Source organism: Nicotiana tabacum, chromosome 6 (genome assembly GCF_000715075.1).
Source record: "Nicotiana tabacum cultivar K326 chromosome 6, ASM71507v2, whole genome shotgun sequence".
Lineage (NCBI taxonomy): Eukaryota > Viridiplantae > Streptophyta > Magnoliopsida > Solanales > Solanaceae > Nicotiana > Nicotiana tabacum.
The window spans coordinates 8,373,739-8,393,028 of record NC_134085.1 but is presented as its reverse complement, the minus strand read 5'-3'; the positions used below and the strand labels follow the sequence as shown (position 1 = coordinate 8,393,028).

The 19,290-nt window shown below is 36.0% G+C and overlaps 1 protein-coding gene across 1 annotated transcript; it reads left to right on the top strand.

The window, feature by feature from the left end:
* Positions 1–11,354: 11,354 nt before the first annotated feature.
* Positions 11,355–18,260, top strand: LOC107764992 (putative methylesterase 14, chloroplastic). Its single transcript, XM_075254539.1, has 5 exons — positions 11,355–12,241; positions 14,577–14,816; positions 14,901–15,044; positions 16,261–16,395; positions 17,473–18,260. Exons 1-5 carry the CDS (start codon positions 11,984–11,986, stop codon positions 17,743–17,745), a joined length of 1,050 nt encoding a protein of 349 aa, XP_075110640.1. The 5' UTR covers positions 11,355–11,983; the 3' UTR covers positions 17,746–18,260.
* The last annotated feature ends 1,030 nt before the right edge of the window (positions 18,261–19,290 follow it).

The window sequence follows — 19,290 nt, the reverse complement described above, 5'->3', positions numbered from 1 at the left end:
CTTTTGTTGTTTATTTGTTTGTTTGTACTTAGTGCTTATCGGATAATGAAATGACGGAGGCAATTCTTTCTTCTATCCAAACACTTTTAACCTTTGCTTTACCCCTTTGAGCCATACTTATCTTTTTATACCCCTCTCTTGGAATCATTAATGAAAAAATGTATGAAAAAAAAACTTTTTGAAGGTCGCAAGAAAACAAAGGAGTCAGTGAACTACGTTCGACCTGATTCCTCAAAGAGGATACGTAGGCGCCTCACGGCTCGGTCATAAGGTAATAAAATAAAAAAATAAAAATCAAAAGAAAAATCCCCAAGTAAGAAAACTGGGGCAGAAATTATGTTTCTAAATTTTGAAAAAAAAAAGAAGAAAAAAAAAAGGAATTTGATTCCAAGAGTTGTAATACTTTACCCATCAAAGTTATTTTGAATTTTATATCCTTTTCTTCTAAAACCTATATTGATATCCAAAAAAGACCTCCCGATCAGTATCCGAGAGGTGTTAAGATAGGCAAATAAAAACCAAGAATAAAACATCGGTCCCTGACTGAATGAGGATCATGAATTGAAAGAATTTATAGCCAAAAGAATTCCCGGCAGAGATAAATCTTATCGGCAACACTCCAATCCCAAGCTGAGAAAATAAGATGAGAGAGTCTTATCGGCGAAAACCTTCACAGGCGCCATAAGCTGAGAAATACAAAATGAGAGAGTCTTATCGGTGAAAACCTTCACAGGCACCATAAGGCGACGGGAGTTGTGAGAAATGAGAGAGCCTTGTTAGTGAAAACCCCGCGAAGGGCACTATAAGGCGACAAGATAGATTGACGGAAAAGATCCGTATTTTGCAAAGAATTGGGCACCTATTTATCCCCAGCAAGTGAAGACATCAGAAAGTTTGATCGACACAAATAGACTGGGTTGATTAATCCGGAATGCACAACATGATCATTGGAATCGGTTGTATCACCCAGATAAGTTCATTTTTTTTGTTCAGAAAGATTTTCTCATTTTTCTATCTTTTCATTTCTTTGTTTAAAAGAATTTTTCTAGAAATTTATGTTTTAAGGAAGGTCTTTCAGAGCTTACTACCAGTTGCCAAAATGGTACAACATAAAAAGCGAAAAGGGCAGGCAAGAGACAAGGCAATAAGGCAAAAGACGTCGGTTGCTAGGCCGAATAATACTGTCCTAAAATGGCAAGGAAAGTACAGGGAAGAGCCGAAAAAAAAAACATGTTGAGGAAATTGTAAGCCAAGTTCCAAGACGATCCCCAGAGTACTTCGACCGAATATCGACCAAGCTACGAGGTGGTCGGACAACACAGAAGGGGAAGGGAAGAAAGGAAAATTCATCTTCGGCAAAATAACCTCCAGAAATTTTTGAGATACAAAATGGTGAAGGGATAAATGGAAAAACCATCCCCAGCAGAATGTTATCTCCAGCAAATAACATCATCCCCAACAAGTTTTGAGAACGCCGAACAAGAATAAGGGAAAGGGAACAATCATCCCCATCAGGAGTGACATGACCACTCGCCATATTTCAAAAAAAAAAAAAAAACTAACTAAATTTTCTTTGATTTGAACAGGAAAATAAAGTGTTGATGATGGCCTAAAGATACGCCATAAGAAAGATCGCCAGAATTGGGGCATAAAATTTTCTGCCACAAGTGGAAATTTTCTCGAAGAATCGAGGAAACAAATTCAAATTATTCTTTACCAATTAGGCGCCCACCAGTATAATGCGGGAATACATTTCAGTTCTAGGTCGCCCACCAGTATAATGCGGGAATACTTTTCAGTTCTAGGTCGCCCACCAGTATAATGCGGGAATACATTTCAGTTCTAGGTCGCCCACCAGTATAATGCGGGAATACATTTCAGTTCTAGGTCGCCCACCAGTATAATGCGGGAATACATTTCAGTTCTAGGTCGCCCACCAGTATAATGCGGGAATACATTTCAGTTCTAGGTCGCCCACCAGTATAATGCGGGAATACATTTAAGTTCTAGGTCGCCCACCAGTATAATGCGGGAATACATTTCAGTTCTAGGTCGCCCACCAGTATAATGCGGGAATACTTTTCAGTTCTAGGTCGCCCACCAGTAAAATGCGGGAATACTTTTAAGTTCTAGGTCACCCACCAGTAAAATGCGGGAATACATTTAAGTTCTAGGTCACCCACCAGTAAAATGCGGGAATACATTTAAGTTCTAGGTCGCCCACCAGTATAATGCGGGAATACATTTCAGTTCTAGGTCGCCCACCAGTATAATGCGGGAATACTTTTCAGTTCTAGGTCGCCCACCAGTATAATGCGGGAATACATTTCAGTTCTAGGTCGCCCACCAGTATAATGCGGGAATACTTTTCAGTTCTAGGTCACCCACCAGTAAAATGCGGGAATACATTTAAGTTCTAGGTCGCCCACCAGTATAATGAGGGAATACATTTTGTCTGTTCATTCCATATTCTAGGTCGCCCACCAGTATAATGCGGGCATACATTTCAGTTTTCCATTTCTAGGTCGTCCACCAGTATAATGCGGGCATACATTTCATAATTTTGCATTGAAGCAACTTTTTAGTCTTGTATTACAGAGTTTGGAATCAGTAACCACACCAGAAGGCGGAAGGTTACAACAGGAATCCCCAGCAGTAAACAATAAAATCCCCAGCACCGGGAAGCAGAAGGTTGCAACAAGAGGTCCCAGCATAAACTCAAGTCCATGTGTCAAAAGGAAGAAAAACATCGGAAGAAAAGCACCGGAGGAAACACAAGCCAACAAGAAAGCAAGACAACAGGAACAAATTTTAGTTTAGCCTAGCTTCTTGTTTTCTTGTAAGCACGGTGTAACAAGGAGATCGTTAAGCAGTGATAACAACATGCAACAGCAGTAACATCGCAGTCCCACGGTAGTCCCAGCTACCAAAAACTTCCCGAACTACATTGACCTGATTCCTGTTTAGCCCAGGATATGTAGGAAACCTTTGAAGCAAAGGTTCGGTCAAATCTTTTTCAAAAAAATGCTTCACACGGAGTACTCGGATGGGCAAAAATCGCTCGCTTTTTCTTTGCACGAAAACCCTTCGTGTATCCGGGCAAAGAGGGGCAGCTGTAAGCACGTGATTTTTGCCCTATATGAGAATTACTCCCAAAAAATCCAAAAATAAAATGATTTTTCTTTGGTGTGCAATTTTGTGATATTTTGTGATATTTTGAATAATTATTTGTATTTGTTTGTGCGTGTTTATTTGATAAATTAATAAAAAATACAAAAATATGTCGCATTTTGCATATAGGATTTAATTCTACAATTGTAAGTAATTAAATTTGTTTTACAAAAATTAAAAATTACAAAATAGGCATCGTTTGCATTTTTAGCATTTAATATCCAAATATACAATTTTATGCTTAATTAATACTTAATTGTGCGTTAATTGTTATTGGGAGTTAATTTGCGCTTTTATAACTTAATTTAGTTCTTAATAATAGTTTAAGTATTTTTATAATTTAGTTTTAGAAAAATAAAAGAAGAAAAGAGAGCGAAAATATAAAGAAAGTCGGAATTGGGCCTCTTCTTCGATTTCAAGCCATAGGCCCAAAAAATGGCCCAATCTTCCCTACGACCCAGTCCATTTCGAACTGGGTCGACCCAGTCCATAACCCAAAAGACCCAATACCCCTATCTTGCATTTCAAAGACACAAAACAAAACAAAAAAATAAAAGGAAAACCCTAAAAAAGAGCTAAGCATCCGCCCCCCCCCCCCCATTTCTCCTTCTTCTTCCTCAAAACTCCATAGCACAACCATGGCTGCCTTCACCAACATCGACCACACCCCAACCATGGCTTCCCCTCCATCTTCACGTTTTTATTTTTCCGTCGACGTCGTCCATGGTTTCTCCGTTGCTTCATCTTCTTCGTCAAACCTCCGTTGTGCGCACTGCTGCCCGTTTCTGCTCACCGTTGCTTCTGCCGGTGCGTCGTCTTCCCGTCATCCTCCTCGATGGACTGCCGCTGCCAAGATCGACTAGCTGCTGCTGCTTCTGTTTCAATCAAATGACCAAACGAACACAGCCATGGACGAGCTTCGACGTCGACCATGTCGTCGTCCATGGCTGTCCGCGATGTGTTGCTGCCTTCGCTGCCGGATCGCTGCTGCCTATCGCCGTGACCGCTGTCTTGACGTCGTGTTGTTGCTGCTCGTCGCAGCAGGTGTTGGACGGACTGCTGCTGCTGCTCGTCGCGGCAGTAGCTACGGGCTGCTTCATCTTCTCTTCGTCTTCATCGTCATTTGTTCGAGCTTTGGGTCGAGGCTCGGACAGATTTGTTTACAATCAAAGTTCTTCGTTGATTCATCTCCGGTTAGTTGTTTTTGAGTTTTATTTTGTCCAATATTTCGTTTTTATATTTCTAAAAGTTAAAATCGTTAAATATTTGATTCTTGTTTTGTTCGTTGTTGATCGTTGAAATCATTTTTTTCTAGTTTGTTCATGTTCATGTGCTTTGTTAAAATTAATTTTCAGATTTCAAAATAGAAGTTTAATTAGTTGTTTTCATGTTTATTTCATGTTTGTATTATTGTTTAAGTAAGTATTTGTTAGTTTGATGTTTGTTAGATTCAAATTGAAATTTAATCAACTATTTCTTCAATTTGTTTCATGTGTTTATGTATTGTTAGAAATTGTTAATATTGTTAAGTTCAAGTTTAAGTTCATAATTGTTTCTTCATCGATCTTGTTATTTGTTTAAAGAATTTAGTTGTATTAAAGGAATATATTGTTTTAATCGTTTAATCCGTCATGTTTGTTGTCTTAAAATAGATTCATTCATGTTCATACTTTGTTTGGATGATCTTGAATCCGAATTTTGTATAGTTTGATTTCTTGTTTACCATTTATGATTATTGCTTGAATTGTTCTCATAATCTTGTTTAAAGTTTAATATAAGAATTGTTTGTTGTAATGTTGTTAGAGTTGATTTTAAGTTCAATATGATTGAATTTAGAAATCTTCATACTTTGTTTGTTGTTGTTGTTGAATCCGAAGATAGGATTGTTTGTTGCTAAAATATTGTTCATTCAAATTTTAGTTATTCTTGGTTGTTCAATTTGTGTTCATATGATTTGTTGTTGAAATGTTGTTAAAATCATGTTCATGTGATATTGTTGTTATGATGTTCATCCGTGTTCATATTGTTGTTTGAACATTGTTAGAAATTGATCATATTGTCTATATTTTGGTTAAGTTTGATTAATTGATGTGTTATAGCTGATGGGTAGTTTGGTAAATTTGTAATACGTTCAGGGGTAGTTTGGTAATTTCAGTAAGATCGGAAGGGGTAGTTTAGGAATTGTACATTTTGTAATTGTTTATTTGAAGCATGGGGGACAAAATGAAATGGGGTGGGTTGTGATATGATTATTTAATATAAAGGGGGGACAAGATTTAAATTAAAGGGGGATCTTGTATTATTTTAAATAAAGCATGGGGGACAAAATATAATGGGGTGGTGTGATATATTTATTTAATGTAATGGGGATGAGTGGGAGGATAATGGGTTTGGTAGAGAAAGGGATTGATTTTAATTGATTTATGGGATGGGATATATATAGGTGAAGTCTTGAACACAAAGAAAAAGAAAAGACAGACAGAAAAAAAAAGAGATTGAAAAAAAAAAGCTGAACATTTATTCCGAAAAAAAAAACATTGAAACTCTCAAGAAAAGAAAAAACATACAAAGAAAAAAATTTGAAAATTAGAAGAGAAAGTAGTACACACCTGAGAAATATTCTGGTATACAGGTGTAGAAATTAAGGGTTGAAGATTAACTAGCCTTTCAAAAATCTGAAAATTTCCTTTGGTTTCTGTCCATTATTTTTGGCATTCCTGGATTTTATTTTGAATTTTTCAAAGCTGTCACTGGGATTTTCGTTGACTGGTTATTGCTGGTTATTGTTGCTGTTGTTGTGTTACGTATTACGTTGCTGACTTTCTTCTTCTTATATTGACAATATCAGGTACACAACTGTAATTTTGGCATTTTGTAAGCTGAAATGAAGAATGGAGTGTTAAATTTTTAATTTAGTTTAATTTAATTTTTGTATTGTATTTAGGTTATTCATGTATTATTATTCTGTAAATCACTGTCATCGGCATAACTAGGCATATTATAGCGACGTATTAAATAACGCCTTTACCAGATTATTAGGAAATATAGTTAAGCCTGATTATTAATTAAAATTGTTTAAATAAAAAAAATAGAAGAAATAACGTAAAAATGGCGTTATTGAATCAGTTTGGCAAAAATTAACTAAGTTCCTTATTCATAAGGTTTTTCGTCAACGATAAGTTAATCCGAATCATGTAGTCAATTTCAGTTATAACATGAATTAGTTTGCAAACAAGTATTAGGACATGATGAATTAAAACAAAGTTAGTTAATGTTAAATTGTTTAAATTTTTAGAAATATGATTTAGTACTCAAGTTTTTATTTTTATTTCTTTCAATTTTCAGTATTTGCAAATAATTAGTTTCAATAAGCTTAAGTCTTACTAATAATTTGAATTTTAATCCAACTATGGGATAATTAGTTTTTTTTATTTTATTTTTTTACTTTCCGATAATTCCATGTTGTATCTATGATTATAATTTTATTATTTTCTGCTAATATTTGTTTTTCTCTTCTATTTAATATGTCATTTTCAAGAATGTAGATATTGATTTTATATTTATAAAAAAACTTAGTAATAATAAAAAGGTAGTCATTAGGGATATTATTAAAGGAGTTCGCTAAAAATAAATAGATGTAAATAATACAAATGTATAGGATTCTCCATTCTCATTTATTTATTTAATTATTAAAAAAAAATTACTTAGAATTAGGGATGGATTGTTTAGTGAATTTCACTTCCTTCCCCAAAGATGATGACGCGTTAGACTCTTTAGGCGCGATTTAATTAATTTTACCTTCTTAAACTCGGATGCGCATTTCATGCGACCCAAATCTAAATCCTAAAACATCAAATAAAATATGTTTCGTATTGTGGGTGCATTTCATGTGACACAATCCAAAGACATGTTTTAAGCGATGTTCACATTCCTAAAAAATAATAATTATAATAATAAAGCGGTAAAAGATAAAATTTGCACATGGTTCATAATTGTATTAAAAATCAGATAAATAAGCCGAATATAACAGTTGAGCGACCGTGCTAGAACCACGGAACTCGGGAATGCCTAACACCTTCTCCCGGGTTAACAGAATTCCTTATCCGGATTTCTGGTACGCAGACTGTAATATAGAGTCATTCTTTTCCTCGATTCGGGATTAAAATTGGTGACTTGGGACACCCTAAATCTCCCAAGTGGCGACTCTGAAATAATTAAACCAATCCCGTTTCGACTGTCCTTTAATTGGAAAAAACTCCCTACCCACCTCGCGGTGCCGGAAAAAGGAGGTGTGACAATGCTCGCTTAGCTCGATGGCCCACTTGGCCAGCCTTCTTGATAGCTCGGATTTATGCAAAATGCCTCTTAGGGGAAAAGCAGTAACGATCGAGATATGTGGCACTGGAAATATGGTCTAAGTTTTCGTGAAGCTATGACTAGTGACAGGGATAGTTTCTCGAGGTGTGGGTACCTCGTCTTGGCATCGACAAGTGTTTTGCTAATGTAATAAATAGGATATTGCATACCTTTGCTTTCTCGAATTAGGACTGCACTTACTGCTACTTCAGAGACGGCCAGGTAGACAAGGAGATGTTCCCCAGGTTCGGGCTTTAAGAGTAAAGGTAGTTATGATGGATATACTTTCAGTTCTCGTAGAGCTTGTATGCACTCAGGTGTCCACTCGAGGGTGTTATCATTTTTTAGTACGCCAAAAAATTTGTGACATCTGTCAGATGACCGCGTGATGAATCTTGATAAGGCGGCGATTTGACCAGTCAACCTTAGGACTTGCTTCTTAGTAGTAAGGAGCTCCAATATCCCTTCGATAGCTTTGATTTGGTCTGGGTTGACCTCGATCCCCCGTTGTGACAGTAAGAATCCCAAGAACTTTCCATAGGCTACGTCAAACGCGCATTTCTCCGAGTTTAGTTTCATTCCGTACTGTCTTAGTATGTCGAAAACTTCTTTCAAATGGTCGATATGGTCCTCTGCCTTTACGGATTTGACTAGTATGTCGTCAATATAAACCTCCATGGTCTTGCTGAGCTGATCTTTGAACATTTTTGTGACCAATCTTTGATATGTAGCCCCTACGTTCGTCAGCCCAAACGTCATGACCGTTTAACAATATGTTCCTCGGTAGGTGATGAACGTGATTTTCTCCTGGTCCTCTTCTTCCATAAATCCTTTGGGCATGCTTTGTTCAAGTCTGTAAAGTCTACGCACATCCGTCATTTTTCATTTTTCTTTTTGACCATCACTATGTTAGCTATCCATTTAGGGTACTTCGACTCCCTAATGGAGTCATTTTCTAATAGTTTCTCCACCTCCTCGAGGACATCATCGTTGACGGGTGGGGGTGGGTAGAGGGTAGAACGGATCGAAGTTTATTTGTATGTGGCGATCTCCTTAGGGATGCTCGACATATCTGCATGCCTGAAGGCAAACAAATTTGCATTAGTTATTAAGAATCGACTAAATTTGCCTGATTTTTTGAAGTTTGCAGCTGATGTAGGCTTTTTTGGTGCAGTCACTGGGATCTAATTGAACGGGGTAGAGGTCCTCTGCAGTCGAGTTTGCGGCTTTGACTATTTCGGGATCCATGATGACGTCCCTAGTCTCTTCTTATGTCGACCTCGACCCTGTTGATTGTTATGCCTCTTTTTCCTTATTTTTTATATGTTTGGTTGTCGTATTGTCTAAGGCGATGCGATAGCATTCCCGGGACATGCGTTGTTCTCCCCATATGCTGGATATCCCCCAAGGTATTGGAAATTTGATTACTTGGTATATGCTGGAGGAAAAAGGCTCTCATGGGATGTATCCATAGTCATCCTACAATGGCATTGTTCGCGGTGGCCTGGTCCATGATGTGGAATATCATCTCCAGCATTACGCCACCGGCCAAGATGGGGAGTGTAATTTCTCCCGATGTTCGTTCAACTGCATAATTAAAATCGGATAGTGTGATGCAGCGTGGCACATCTTGTCCTCGAGTCACATCTGGGTAAGGACTCGGGGATGGATAATGCACGCTCCACTTCCATCGTCTACCATGATACATTTGACATCAGTATCTAAAATGCGCAAAGTGATGACGAGAGCATCATTACGAGGGAAAGTCAAACCGTCGGCATCTGACTCGTCGAAGATGATACTTTCTTCGAGTCCGTCATACCGTTTGTGGGTAATAGATCATTTAAGTTTGTGAGTGGTGGTGAATTTAACGTCGTTGATAGAGGCGCCGTCGTTTCCACTGATGATCATGTTGATAGTACGAGCTTGTGACGGCGGCTTCAGCATTCCTTGGTGTTCACATCCTCTGGCGAAGTTATTTCTCCCCTTGTCACTTAGCATCTCTTTGAGGTGTCTCTACTGCAACATGTTTATGACTTCTTGCCTGATGGCGATGCAATCTTCTGTTTTGTGTTTGCGCTCCTAGTGGAACTTGCGGAGGGCGTCAGATTTTCTGGTGCTCGGATCAGACCTCATCTTTGGCGGCCACTTCACCTTCGTTTCCAATTTCTCCAGGGCATAGACTATTTCTGTAGGTGATACACAAATATTGTGAGCAGATAATAAGGGGGCATACCTCTCTCGCTCCGGTGAGTCCCCGTTCTCGGCCTGGATGGGCCTTCCTCATAGCGGAGAGAATAGACATAACTTTCTCATAACTTCCTCATACAGTTAGTACTCACTCTGTCCTAATTTGTTTCTCATCATTTTATTTTTTGTCCGTCTTAAAAGAATGGACACCTTTATATTTTTAGAATCTCCTTACTACCTTCAAAATTTCGCCTTTAACAACAATAATAACAACAAATTAATTTAAGACCATAAATTTTAAAAATTTTAATTTTTTAAACTCCATGTTAAACTACGTAAATTAAAACGAACAGTGTACATATGAATTTATGTGTCAAAAGATCCTCATTTCCTTCTTAACTCTATGTCAAGTCTAGTAGTGTCAAACAAATTAAGATGATGGAATTAGTATTTTATGTATATCTGAGAATTCACAATAATAAGATACACTGATCCTCACACCGTCCATCTTTAGAATTATAGTCTAATAAATAGAGAATCTCACCTTTTGGCAAACAAAAGCAAAAAATAATTAGAACAAGACAATCTCACCCTTAATCTCCTCATTAATTCTTCATTATTATAATGTAACCATATCCCAACATTAATTAACATATAGCCCAAACACAAATCTTAAATTTATAAGTATCATCATGTTCGGTGTTTGTAATTACTATTCCGTCCAATTTGGTGCTATTATTTGCTTATTAGTTTATTTAAAGAAAATATCTTGTTTTATATTTAACAATAATTTACTCTAATTTTTTTTATTTTTCCTTAATAACATGCCTTTAAAATATTTCGAAAAGTAACGAGTATTTGATCAAAATTTTAAAAAGAACTTTTATAAGTGAATTATTTTAAAAGTGCTTTTCAAAAAAATACTTATACGGAGAAATTATTCTTTTCAGTTTCTCAAAAATAATATTTGTTTCTACTATAAAATACTTTTTCTTCTAGGAAAACTTGACAAACATTTCAACTTTAAAAAGTAATATTTGACCTTAAAGAAACTTGACTAGACATGCTATACGTGTCATTGAGGAAATCTCTTTAAGGACCGTTTGGTCATAAATTTTATCAAAATAAATTTGGATTATATTTGACAAATACATATTTGACCATAGATTTTACCTATATTTTAATAAAATTTCAAATCTCAAAACCAGCTCGATAGTTGATTTTGGGCCAAAATATTCAGAAACATTAATAATACACATATTTTTTTAAAATAAAGTTGAGAAATAAATTTTGAAAACTAATGTTCAAATATATTTTCATCTTCAAATTAAATTTCACCCAAATCAAATTTTTAAAAATAAATTTGGGAATATAAAACGCTAGCTAAAATTAACTTTTCTCCATTAGAGACAAAAATGACAACTGCCCAAATAAGAAAAAAAGACCCCCTAAAGTCTAACGAATATACAGATTCCAACTTTCAGTCAAACATTTCAGCAAAAAAGTCATACTATAGGGGAAACTAATAGAGGGAGAGTGAGAATTTTCAATTTTAAACATTATAATTATAATTATAAAGAAAAAGAAAAAGAAAGAAAGAAGAGAAAACAGCATTAAATTGCTTGGATATGCAGTTGAAGTTAAAAAGGTTCCAGAATTTCCTTTCACAATCAAATCCATGATCAATTAAAAATCCACCACCACCACCTACTCCTCTAAAACGCCGTCGTTCTTCCAGTTTTCCAGCACTCTGCTACTCCCATTTTATAGTCCAATTCCAGTGAATTTTTGTCAAAATAATTTCTCAATTTTGCAGTCAGAATTCACGTATCTGAGGATAAAACAGTATCTGGGTTTTGCACAAAGCTTCCTTTTGCTATGAAAATTCACATATTCTTGAACTTCAAAGCAAAATAGTATCTGGGTTCTGCTCAAAATTCAGTTGTCAGATCACTTTCACATATTTTTTTAAAGCAAAACAGTATCTGGGTTTTGCATAAAATTCCATTTTGCTATCAAAATTCACATATTCTTGAACTTTAAAGCAAAATAGTATCTGGGTTGTGCTCAAAATTCAGTTGTCAAACCAATTTCACATATTTTTTAGCGAAACAGTAATCTGGGTTTTGCACAAAATTCCATTTTGCAGTTGAGTAAAGCAAACTAGTATCTGGGTTGTGCACAAAATTCAACTTTGAGACCAATTTCACGAATTTTAAGTAAAACATTTTCTGGGTTTTGAGGAAAAATTGAATTTTGAAAAGATATGGGAAATCGATTTATTTGCATGGCGAAAAAGGAAAATGAAAGGAATGGAGTAGGGTCAAGGAGTAAAAGAATGGAGAGATCAAAGAGGAGATCATTAGTAGAAGAAGAGTTATTGCATAGACAAGCTTTGGCAATGGCGATTCAGCAGCATCAATTGTCTCAAAGATTTGAGGGGTCAATGTCTAGACGTATTGGATCCACTAGTTCTCGCCGTCGCACTGATTCTTCTGATCCCGCACCCAATTCTACGCAGCAGGTATATCATTTCTCAAGCTTTTTTTCTTTTATACAGTTGCTTTTGCTTTTATGTTCTTTTTTAGTACCGGCTTTAGAGCTCGACTATAACAACAACAAATCCAATATAATTTCATAAGTGGAGTGAGGTAGTATAGTGTGTATGCGACCTTTTCTCTACTTAATAAAGGTAGAGAGACTGTTTCATATATCACTTCAGACCCCGACTAATCTGCTGAAAGTCCCTCAATGGTACGTGGGACTCCGACCCGAGATATCTGTTTAAGTCATAGTCTTTGGTGGACTTGTTTTGGTTATTTTATGTTTGTTTAGTTTCGAATCAGTTGTTGAGATCTATGGATGTATTGTAAGACTGGGTCTGAGAGGGATCTGGGTGGAAACTTTTTTTATTTTATTTATTGGGTCTATTTTAGTTCTGCTATGATGAGTTCGATGGGGTAGAGGTGGAAAAGTTTGCTTTTATATGCTTTTTCTTTTTTCTTTTTGTATTTATTGGAATTGTGCTTTGAGCTGAAGGTTTATCGGAAATAACCTCTTTTACCTTTATAAGATATGAGTAAGGTCACAACCCTATTTGTGGGATTACAATGTATTATCTGTTGCTGTTGTTATTTAGTGGAATTGATGGTACAAATGATGTTTCTCTTTTTAGCTTCTTGATAATGTTGGTCTATTTTTTATTATTATTATTTTTTATTATTTTTTATTTTTACCCCTCCCAATTTATAATGTTGGTCTATTTCATTTTTTGGTGTGATGGGTTTGATGGGCTAGAGGTGTGGAACACTGAGTTTTTCTCTTTTTATTTTGTGGAATTGGTGGTAGAAATGATTGATTCTCTTTTTCATAGTGTGGGGAAGTGTAAACTAAAAAAGGCAAAGAAGAGAAAGGTACTTTTTGTTGCAAAAGTTAAAAACTTTATCCCCTTTCACCTTTTTCCCTTTTTTGAAATCTTCTTTAGAAAGGTGGAGTTGAAAAGAAAGAACAAAACAAATTCTGAAAACCCACGTTTTTCTTTGTTTTTTTTTTCTTGTTTTTTGGTAAGAGTCATGTCTCTAAGATTCTTAATTAAGTATTTGCTGAGAAGTTTTATTTTGTGTCCCGTACAACTGACACTAGTTGTATGAGACTCCTTTTTGTCTCACAAATTTGTGGATCTCAATCTTATACTTCTAGGTCCACAAAACGGTGAGACAAAAAGGTTGTCTCATATAACTAGTGTTAGGTGAATATTCCCGGGGCCTGAAAAATGTTTGAACAGTTTCTTTTTACTTTTCTTTTCTTTTTCTTTTTATTACATATTATATTATATTATATTATATTATTTTACGAAACCGCCTCTCTGCTCTCCGGGGTAGGACCAAGGTCCGTGTACACTCTACTTCCTCAAACCTGGGTTGTTATTGTTATACAGTAGTTTTTCTTTGTGTATGTTTGATATGAGGAACCAAAAGCAAAAGCAATGTCCCTTTATTCTTGCTTTGTCACAAGAAATAGTAGCACCATCAGTATACCCGGTGCAGATTATGTGAGTAGCAGCGATTCACCTTTATATATAATTGCACCTTGCTTTGTCATTAATCTACTGCAATGGTTAAACAGTAACAAAATTACTTCAGATTTCAATGCAGAGCTTATATATTATATGCCATTCAGGATATCTAGGTTGGACTGTTCCAGAGTAGCTCACTCATCGATTTCTAGTTTATACCTTGATATAGTTGCTATCCTATCCTGTACAAGGTTCCTCTTTTATTTGTTAATTCTTAGATTATTGTTCCGCGTTCTCTATTTTCGCTGACCTAAATTATGTGATGTAATAAAAACAACTTACAGGAAGAATATAAATTAGCTCTAGTCGAGACAACTTTTTATGGGCTTTTACACAGCAGTTGTTGTGAAAAGATAAAAAGAAAATACTGAATATGTATATCTTTTAGACACAAAAACAACTTGTACATACTTTTGATACTGCTTGGTGTTCAGCAATCAAAACTTGACTTGATAAAAAATAGAATACTCAATTTGTTTATTTAAAGTAGAAATAGTTTTGCTGTAGCTGAAGGCTAATTGGTTGTGGAAAATGGGAAATCTTGGCACTGCATAATGTGTTTATTGTGCTTAACCAGAGGTAATGAAAAAACAGTACACGTTTAGAATTTCATGTAAATTGATGAGGAAGTGGCGGGACTACACTTTCATCAGATTGATGATACAAGAACCTTCAACATCTTTTAGAAAAACTCCAGACAATGTTCCCGTGTCACTCCTTTTTATTTATTTGTAAAATATCATGTGTCGCTATTAGTTGCCTTACAAATATTTATGCTGTAAAGTTACCAGAATTTTTGGAGAGCATCAAGACAAAGAAGTTCGTTTTGGTACACGGAGAAGGATTTGGAGCTTGGTGTTGGTACAAAAATATTGCTCTATTGGAGGAAACTGGATTGCTGCCCACGGCCATAGATCTCACTGGATCTGGGATCGAGCTAACAGATACAAAAAATGTTACAACACTGGCGGAATACTCCAAACCATTGATTGATTATCTGGAGAACTTGCCGGAGGATGAAAAGGTATGAGCAGAATTCTTTTTGATTTTTTACTATGAAAGATTAACTTTGTATGTTTACCTAAAAATGATTTGTGTCCTCCTTTAGGTAATTTTGGTAGGTCACAGTGTTGGAGGTGCTTGTGTTTCCTATGCTTTGGAGCTTTACCCACAGAAAATTGCCAAAGCAGTATTTATATGTGCTACAATGATATCTGATGGACAGAGGCCTTTTGATGTGTTTTCCGAAGAGGTACATATCCCGTACGACCAAAAACGTAAAAAATACTAGAAAAACGATTGTTGGCAACTTGTTCCTGATTTGCTAACCTGTTGAACGATTTTGTTTTATTGCAAATCATAGCTTTTTTAAAAGATTTTTTTTAGATGTAGTCGTCTAGAAGTACTTTGAGCAGAATAAAAATTGCTCCAGTGTGTATGTGGAAAAAGATACAGTTACCACACCATGAGTCGTCTCAAAATTGGTCCCGAGTTTGCAGTCATGGCTCCTGAAAGCACCATTTCATTTTGGTTGGGATTTCATAGAGTTGCTATACTATTTTTGTTGCTTAAAGTGCTAAAAATAATAAAGTTTGCAAAAGAAATACAGCAATGTATGTGGAACAAGGTCCAGAAAGTAGATCTTTTTGGGCACCGGCTCCAGAACACTTCATTTTAAGCAAATTCTTTGTATGAGTAGTCAGCTCCATACAACATTGGGACTTTTTATTTGTTGTTGAAGTAGAGCTAATAATATCAGAGAGCCAATGTAATAAAAAATTGATTCTTTTCTTTTTGGCGACAAGTTGCTGTGGTGCTTCTTCTCTACCTTGAGCCTTACCAAGTTTTCTTGGCTGAAAGCCTGTTCAAGCTTTTACAAAAGTTATTTCCCTTTCCTAAAATTTTGTCCTTGTTTTAATGAGACAGACATTGATTGTACTTTTGATAGATCATCTTATCTTGATGACGTATAAACACACAAATATATAGAGGCCTCTACAAGAGAATAAACCCCGGAACATGGGAAGAAAAAGCAAAACAACTGAAAATGGTAACATGAGTGGTGTAAGCTTTTGATCAGAATTCTCAGCATTTAAACTGTTCACGTCACAATCCAGCCTCATACTGACCTGTTCATGTTCTTCAGCGATCTATTATAATGTGTTGAAAGTTGGAATTTAAATCTTTTGCAAAGTGGAATAGGAACGAATGAGTTTGAACACTGAATGAAAATCTCAGTTCATCCATGTCTTAATATGCATCATGCAAAATTGATGAGGTCAAAGAGGACAGTATATGTATCATTAAACCACTGGTTGGTTCGTAAGCCTCGTTCATTACAACCGATCAATTGAATATCTCAAAAGAGGAATCATTCACTCCCCAGAATAATTCTAAAATGCTATTACTATTATAGTGTCAATTATCGTTATATATCTATCCTCCATCATGATGTGTTTACTTTGCAGCTTGGGTCTGCAGAGCTTTTCATGCAGGAGTCTAAGTTTTTAATTTATGGAAACGGTAAAGAGAAGCCTCCTACTGGCTTCATGTTTAAGAAGGAGCAGATGCATGGACTATATTTCAATCAATCTCCTGCAAAGGTACTTCCATTATACAATCAGCAAACCATGCTAGTTTATCATTCCCAGTAAGCAAATGCATGTGCTTTCTAGTGTATTAAGCTATGCTATTAGTACTAAAAAGAACTGCAGATGCATCAACTCACTCCCCCCCCCCCCCCCCCCAACACACACACAACAAACACCTTTCCCTTTCTTTGCGAGGGACTGGGAGCGAGGGTAGGACAAAATATTTGTGCTGATGGCATAAGCATTTCTGGGGTCATGGACATTAACGCAATTCCATGTCAAAAGAATAGAAGAAAAATAATAGTAAAGTAATAGAAGCACTTCCAACATTCAGTGTGGGTGAAGCACTCCTTCCGTCCCAAAATGTTTGCCCCAGATTCGGACTTTCAAAGATCAACTCGGCATTCAGCTTTAGGACTAAGTATAAAAAAATTGTAGGATGAAAAATAAAAGTAATAAACTAACACAGAAATGTAATTGGCTTAGAATTTTCTAAAGTTGCATCATCTATTTAAAGATGCCCTTGGCCGAATTTTAATTTGGCTTTTGAGTAGTCAAAATGGAGAAAATATTTTTGATCAAGGGGGTACATAATTTTTATTTCATGCTTATTTAACAAAAAATTATATTAGAGTGTGTTCTCGTTGTTCTGAATTGTATGACAATGTTGTTTATGCTTGTTGACATAAGCAGTTCCAATAGGAAGTAGTGTTTCCATAAAAGTATGCACAACTACTTCCAAAGCAACTTATCTGAGAGTATGAGTGAGATTTTATTTTTGCGCTGGTTTCAAGCACAATATCATAGAAGTGATACTAAAAGCACCTAGCTGACTATATAGTAAAGCATAAAAAAGAGAGGGAGGAAATAGCTTTGTCTCTACTGAAGGATATGCTTAGATAACTGAACTTTTCAATTTTGGTCCCTTGTGATAAAACTATAGAGAAGCGGGACAGTCTCTTGTCTGATTGCTGACTTAATCTTCCCACAGTCAAATAACACTACTTTGGAAACTAAATTATTATGAAGAAAGGTGTGGAAAGTATTTGATGTTTCTCCAGATGTTTATGATGCTGTCATTTTCTGTAGGATGTTGCTCTGGCGATGGTATCGATGAGACCAATTCCTCTTGGTCCAATAATGGAGAAGCTATCGTTGACACCTGAAAAATATGGAACAAGTCGTAGATTTTATATCCAGACATTGGATGATCGTGCTCTTTCACCAGATGTCCAAGAAAAGCTTGTGAGGGAAAACCCTCCTGAAGGTGTCTTCAAGATCAAAGGCAGTGACCATTGTCCCTTCTTTTCGAAGCCACAGTCGCTGCATAAAATTTTGGTTGAGATTGCTCAGATTCCATAGGATTGTACATAAGAAAAGAAACCAGAGGAGCTTGGTGGATAGAGTTACCTAGTACCTGTTGCTGATGGGAGGTGGCAGGTATCCGTGGAATTAGTCGAGGTGCGCTCAAGCTGGTCCGGGCACCACGGTTATCAAAAAAGAAAAAAAAAAAGAAAAAGAAACCAGAGGAGAGCTTTTACTTCTTAGGGAAAATAGCTTTTGTTGGTTCTTTTAGAGGCTGTAGAATCTGTTCCATGAGGCTGTTGGTTGTATAGAAGAAATTTAGTTAGGTTGTCATGTTCCATATCCAGTTTCATACTCAATTAGTTTCATTTATTTTTTTTAAAGAATGAAATACATTTGGTTATAGCTATCCAACTTGTAATTTTCTTCTATTATTAGTTGCTCTATTAACACAGGTGACAATGGCAATTGACACTAATCATTCTCTTGTCATAATTAACAGATGATTGACTAACATTGTAATCATTGGTTCTGCTCTTTATGTTAAGGATCATACTGACTTTTGGCTTGCAGTTCTAAACTCTCCTGCTATTATGTGATCTCTGAGTTTCTCTGAGTTGGCCTTTATTAAAAAACTAAAACGAATACAATCTTATACATTACTAAATGCTCAATCCTTCATCTACTAGAACACAAAATAAGTACACTGGAAAACGATAAAGAAACAACAACTCGAGAATACAAGTGCTGCATGCAGATATTAATAATAGGAAAATTTTCCACTCTGAACTAAAAATAATTTCCCAAATGATTGTTCAACACTGTTCATTGGTATTGCCATTTTCTCTAACGCTTAGCCCTCATACCTTGGTGTAATGCTTCTGCATTAATAAGTACATAAATTTGATGAAAAACCAACTTAAAGGAAGGAAAGGACTTAAAAAGTTTATACAACTTTCTGAAAAAAATTTATACAGCTTTCTGAAGAATGTCTACAAATACAGCTTAACATTAATAATAGTGGTCTTTGGCTCCAACAAAAAATAGCTGGTCATCCTTTGCAGCACAACCTTGTCGTCGTGTACATGTTGTTGTTGATCCTCAGCATCCATCTGGACAACACTCAGATACATCTTCTAACATCCGATTTAACTCATTCGAGTCCATTATATCCCATGGATCCAAGCCAAGCACATCTTCGGGCACTGACTGATCAAAGCTCATCAAATTCATTTGAGACATATTAGCCACTTTTGAATGTTCAATATGCGCTGAATTGATGCTCATATCTGGCATCGAAGGATCATATCTGGCTGTGGCTTCAACAGAATGTTGCCCATAAGTATAAGTCGCCTCTGTAGGTTCCGCTGCTGCTGGTAATGGCTCAACAATATCCACTGCTACATCAACCTCGGGTACACCATCTAATATCTGATTTAATTCCGGTCCATCCCATTGATACAAGTAATCAGGAAATTCAGCTGGTTCGGCCACTACTTGTAATGGTTCAAAAACACTATTATTCATCACCATTGATTCTTGAAAAGCCAACGTTTCAGAGTGTTCCAGATTATAATAACCCTTGCAATTATTAGTAGCCAA

Coding starts and splice junctions, on each gene's coding strand:
- LOC107764992 (XM_075254539.1), top strand. CDS start 11,984: ATGGGAAATCGATTTATTTGCATGGCGAAAAAGGAAAATGAAAGGAAT. Junction 12,242..14,576: donor CACCCAATTCTACGCAGCAG/GTATATCATTTC, acceptor TATGCTGTAAAG/TTACCAGAATTTTTGGAGAG. Junction 15,045..16,260: donor TTGATGTGTTTTCCGAAGAG/GTACATATCCCG, acceptor TTTACTTTGCAG/CTTGGGTCTGCAGAGCTTTT.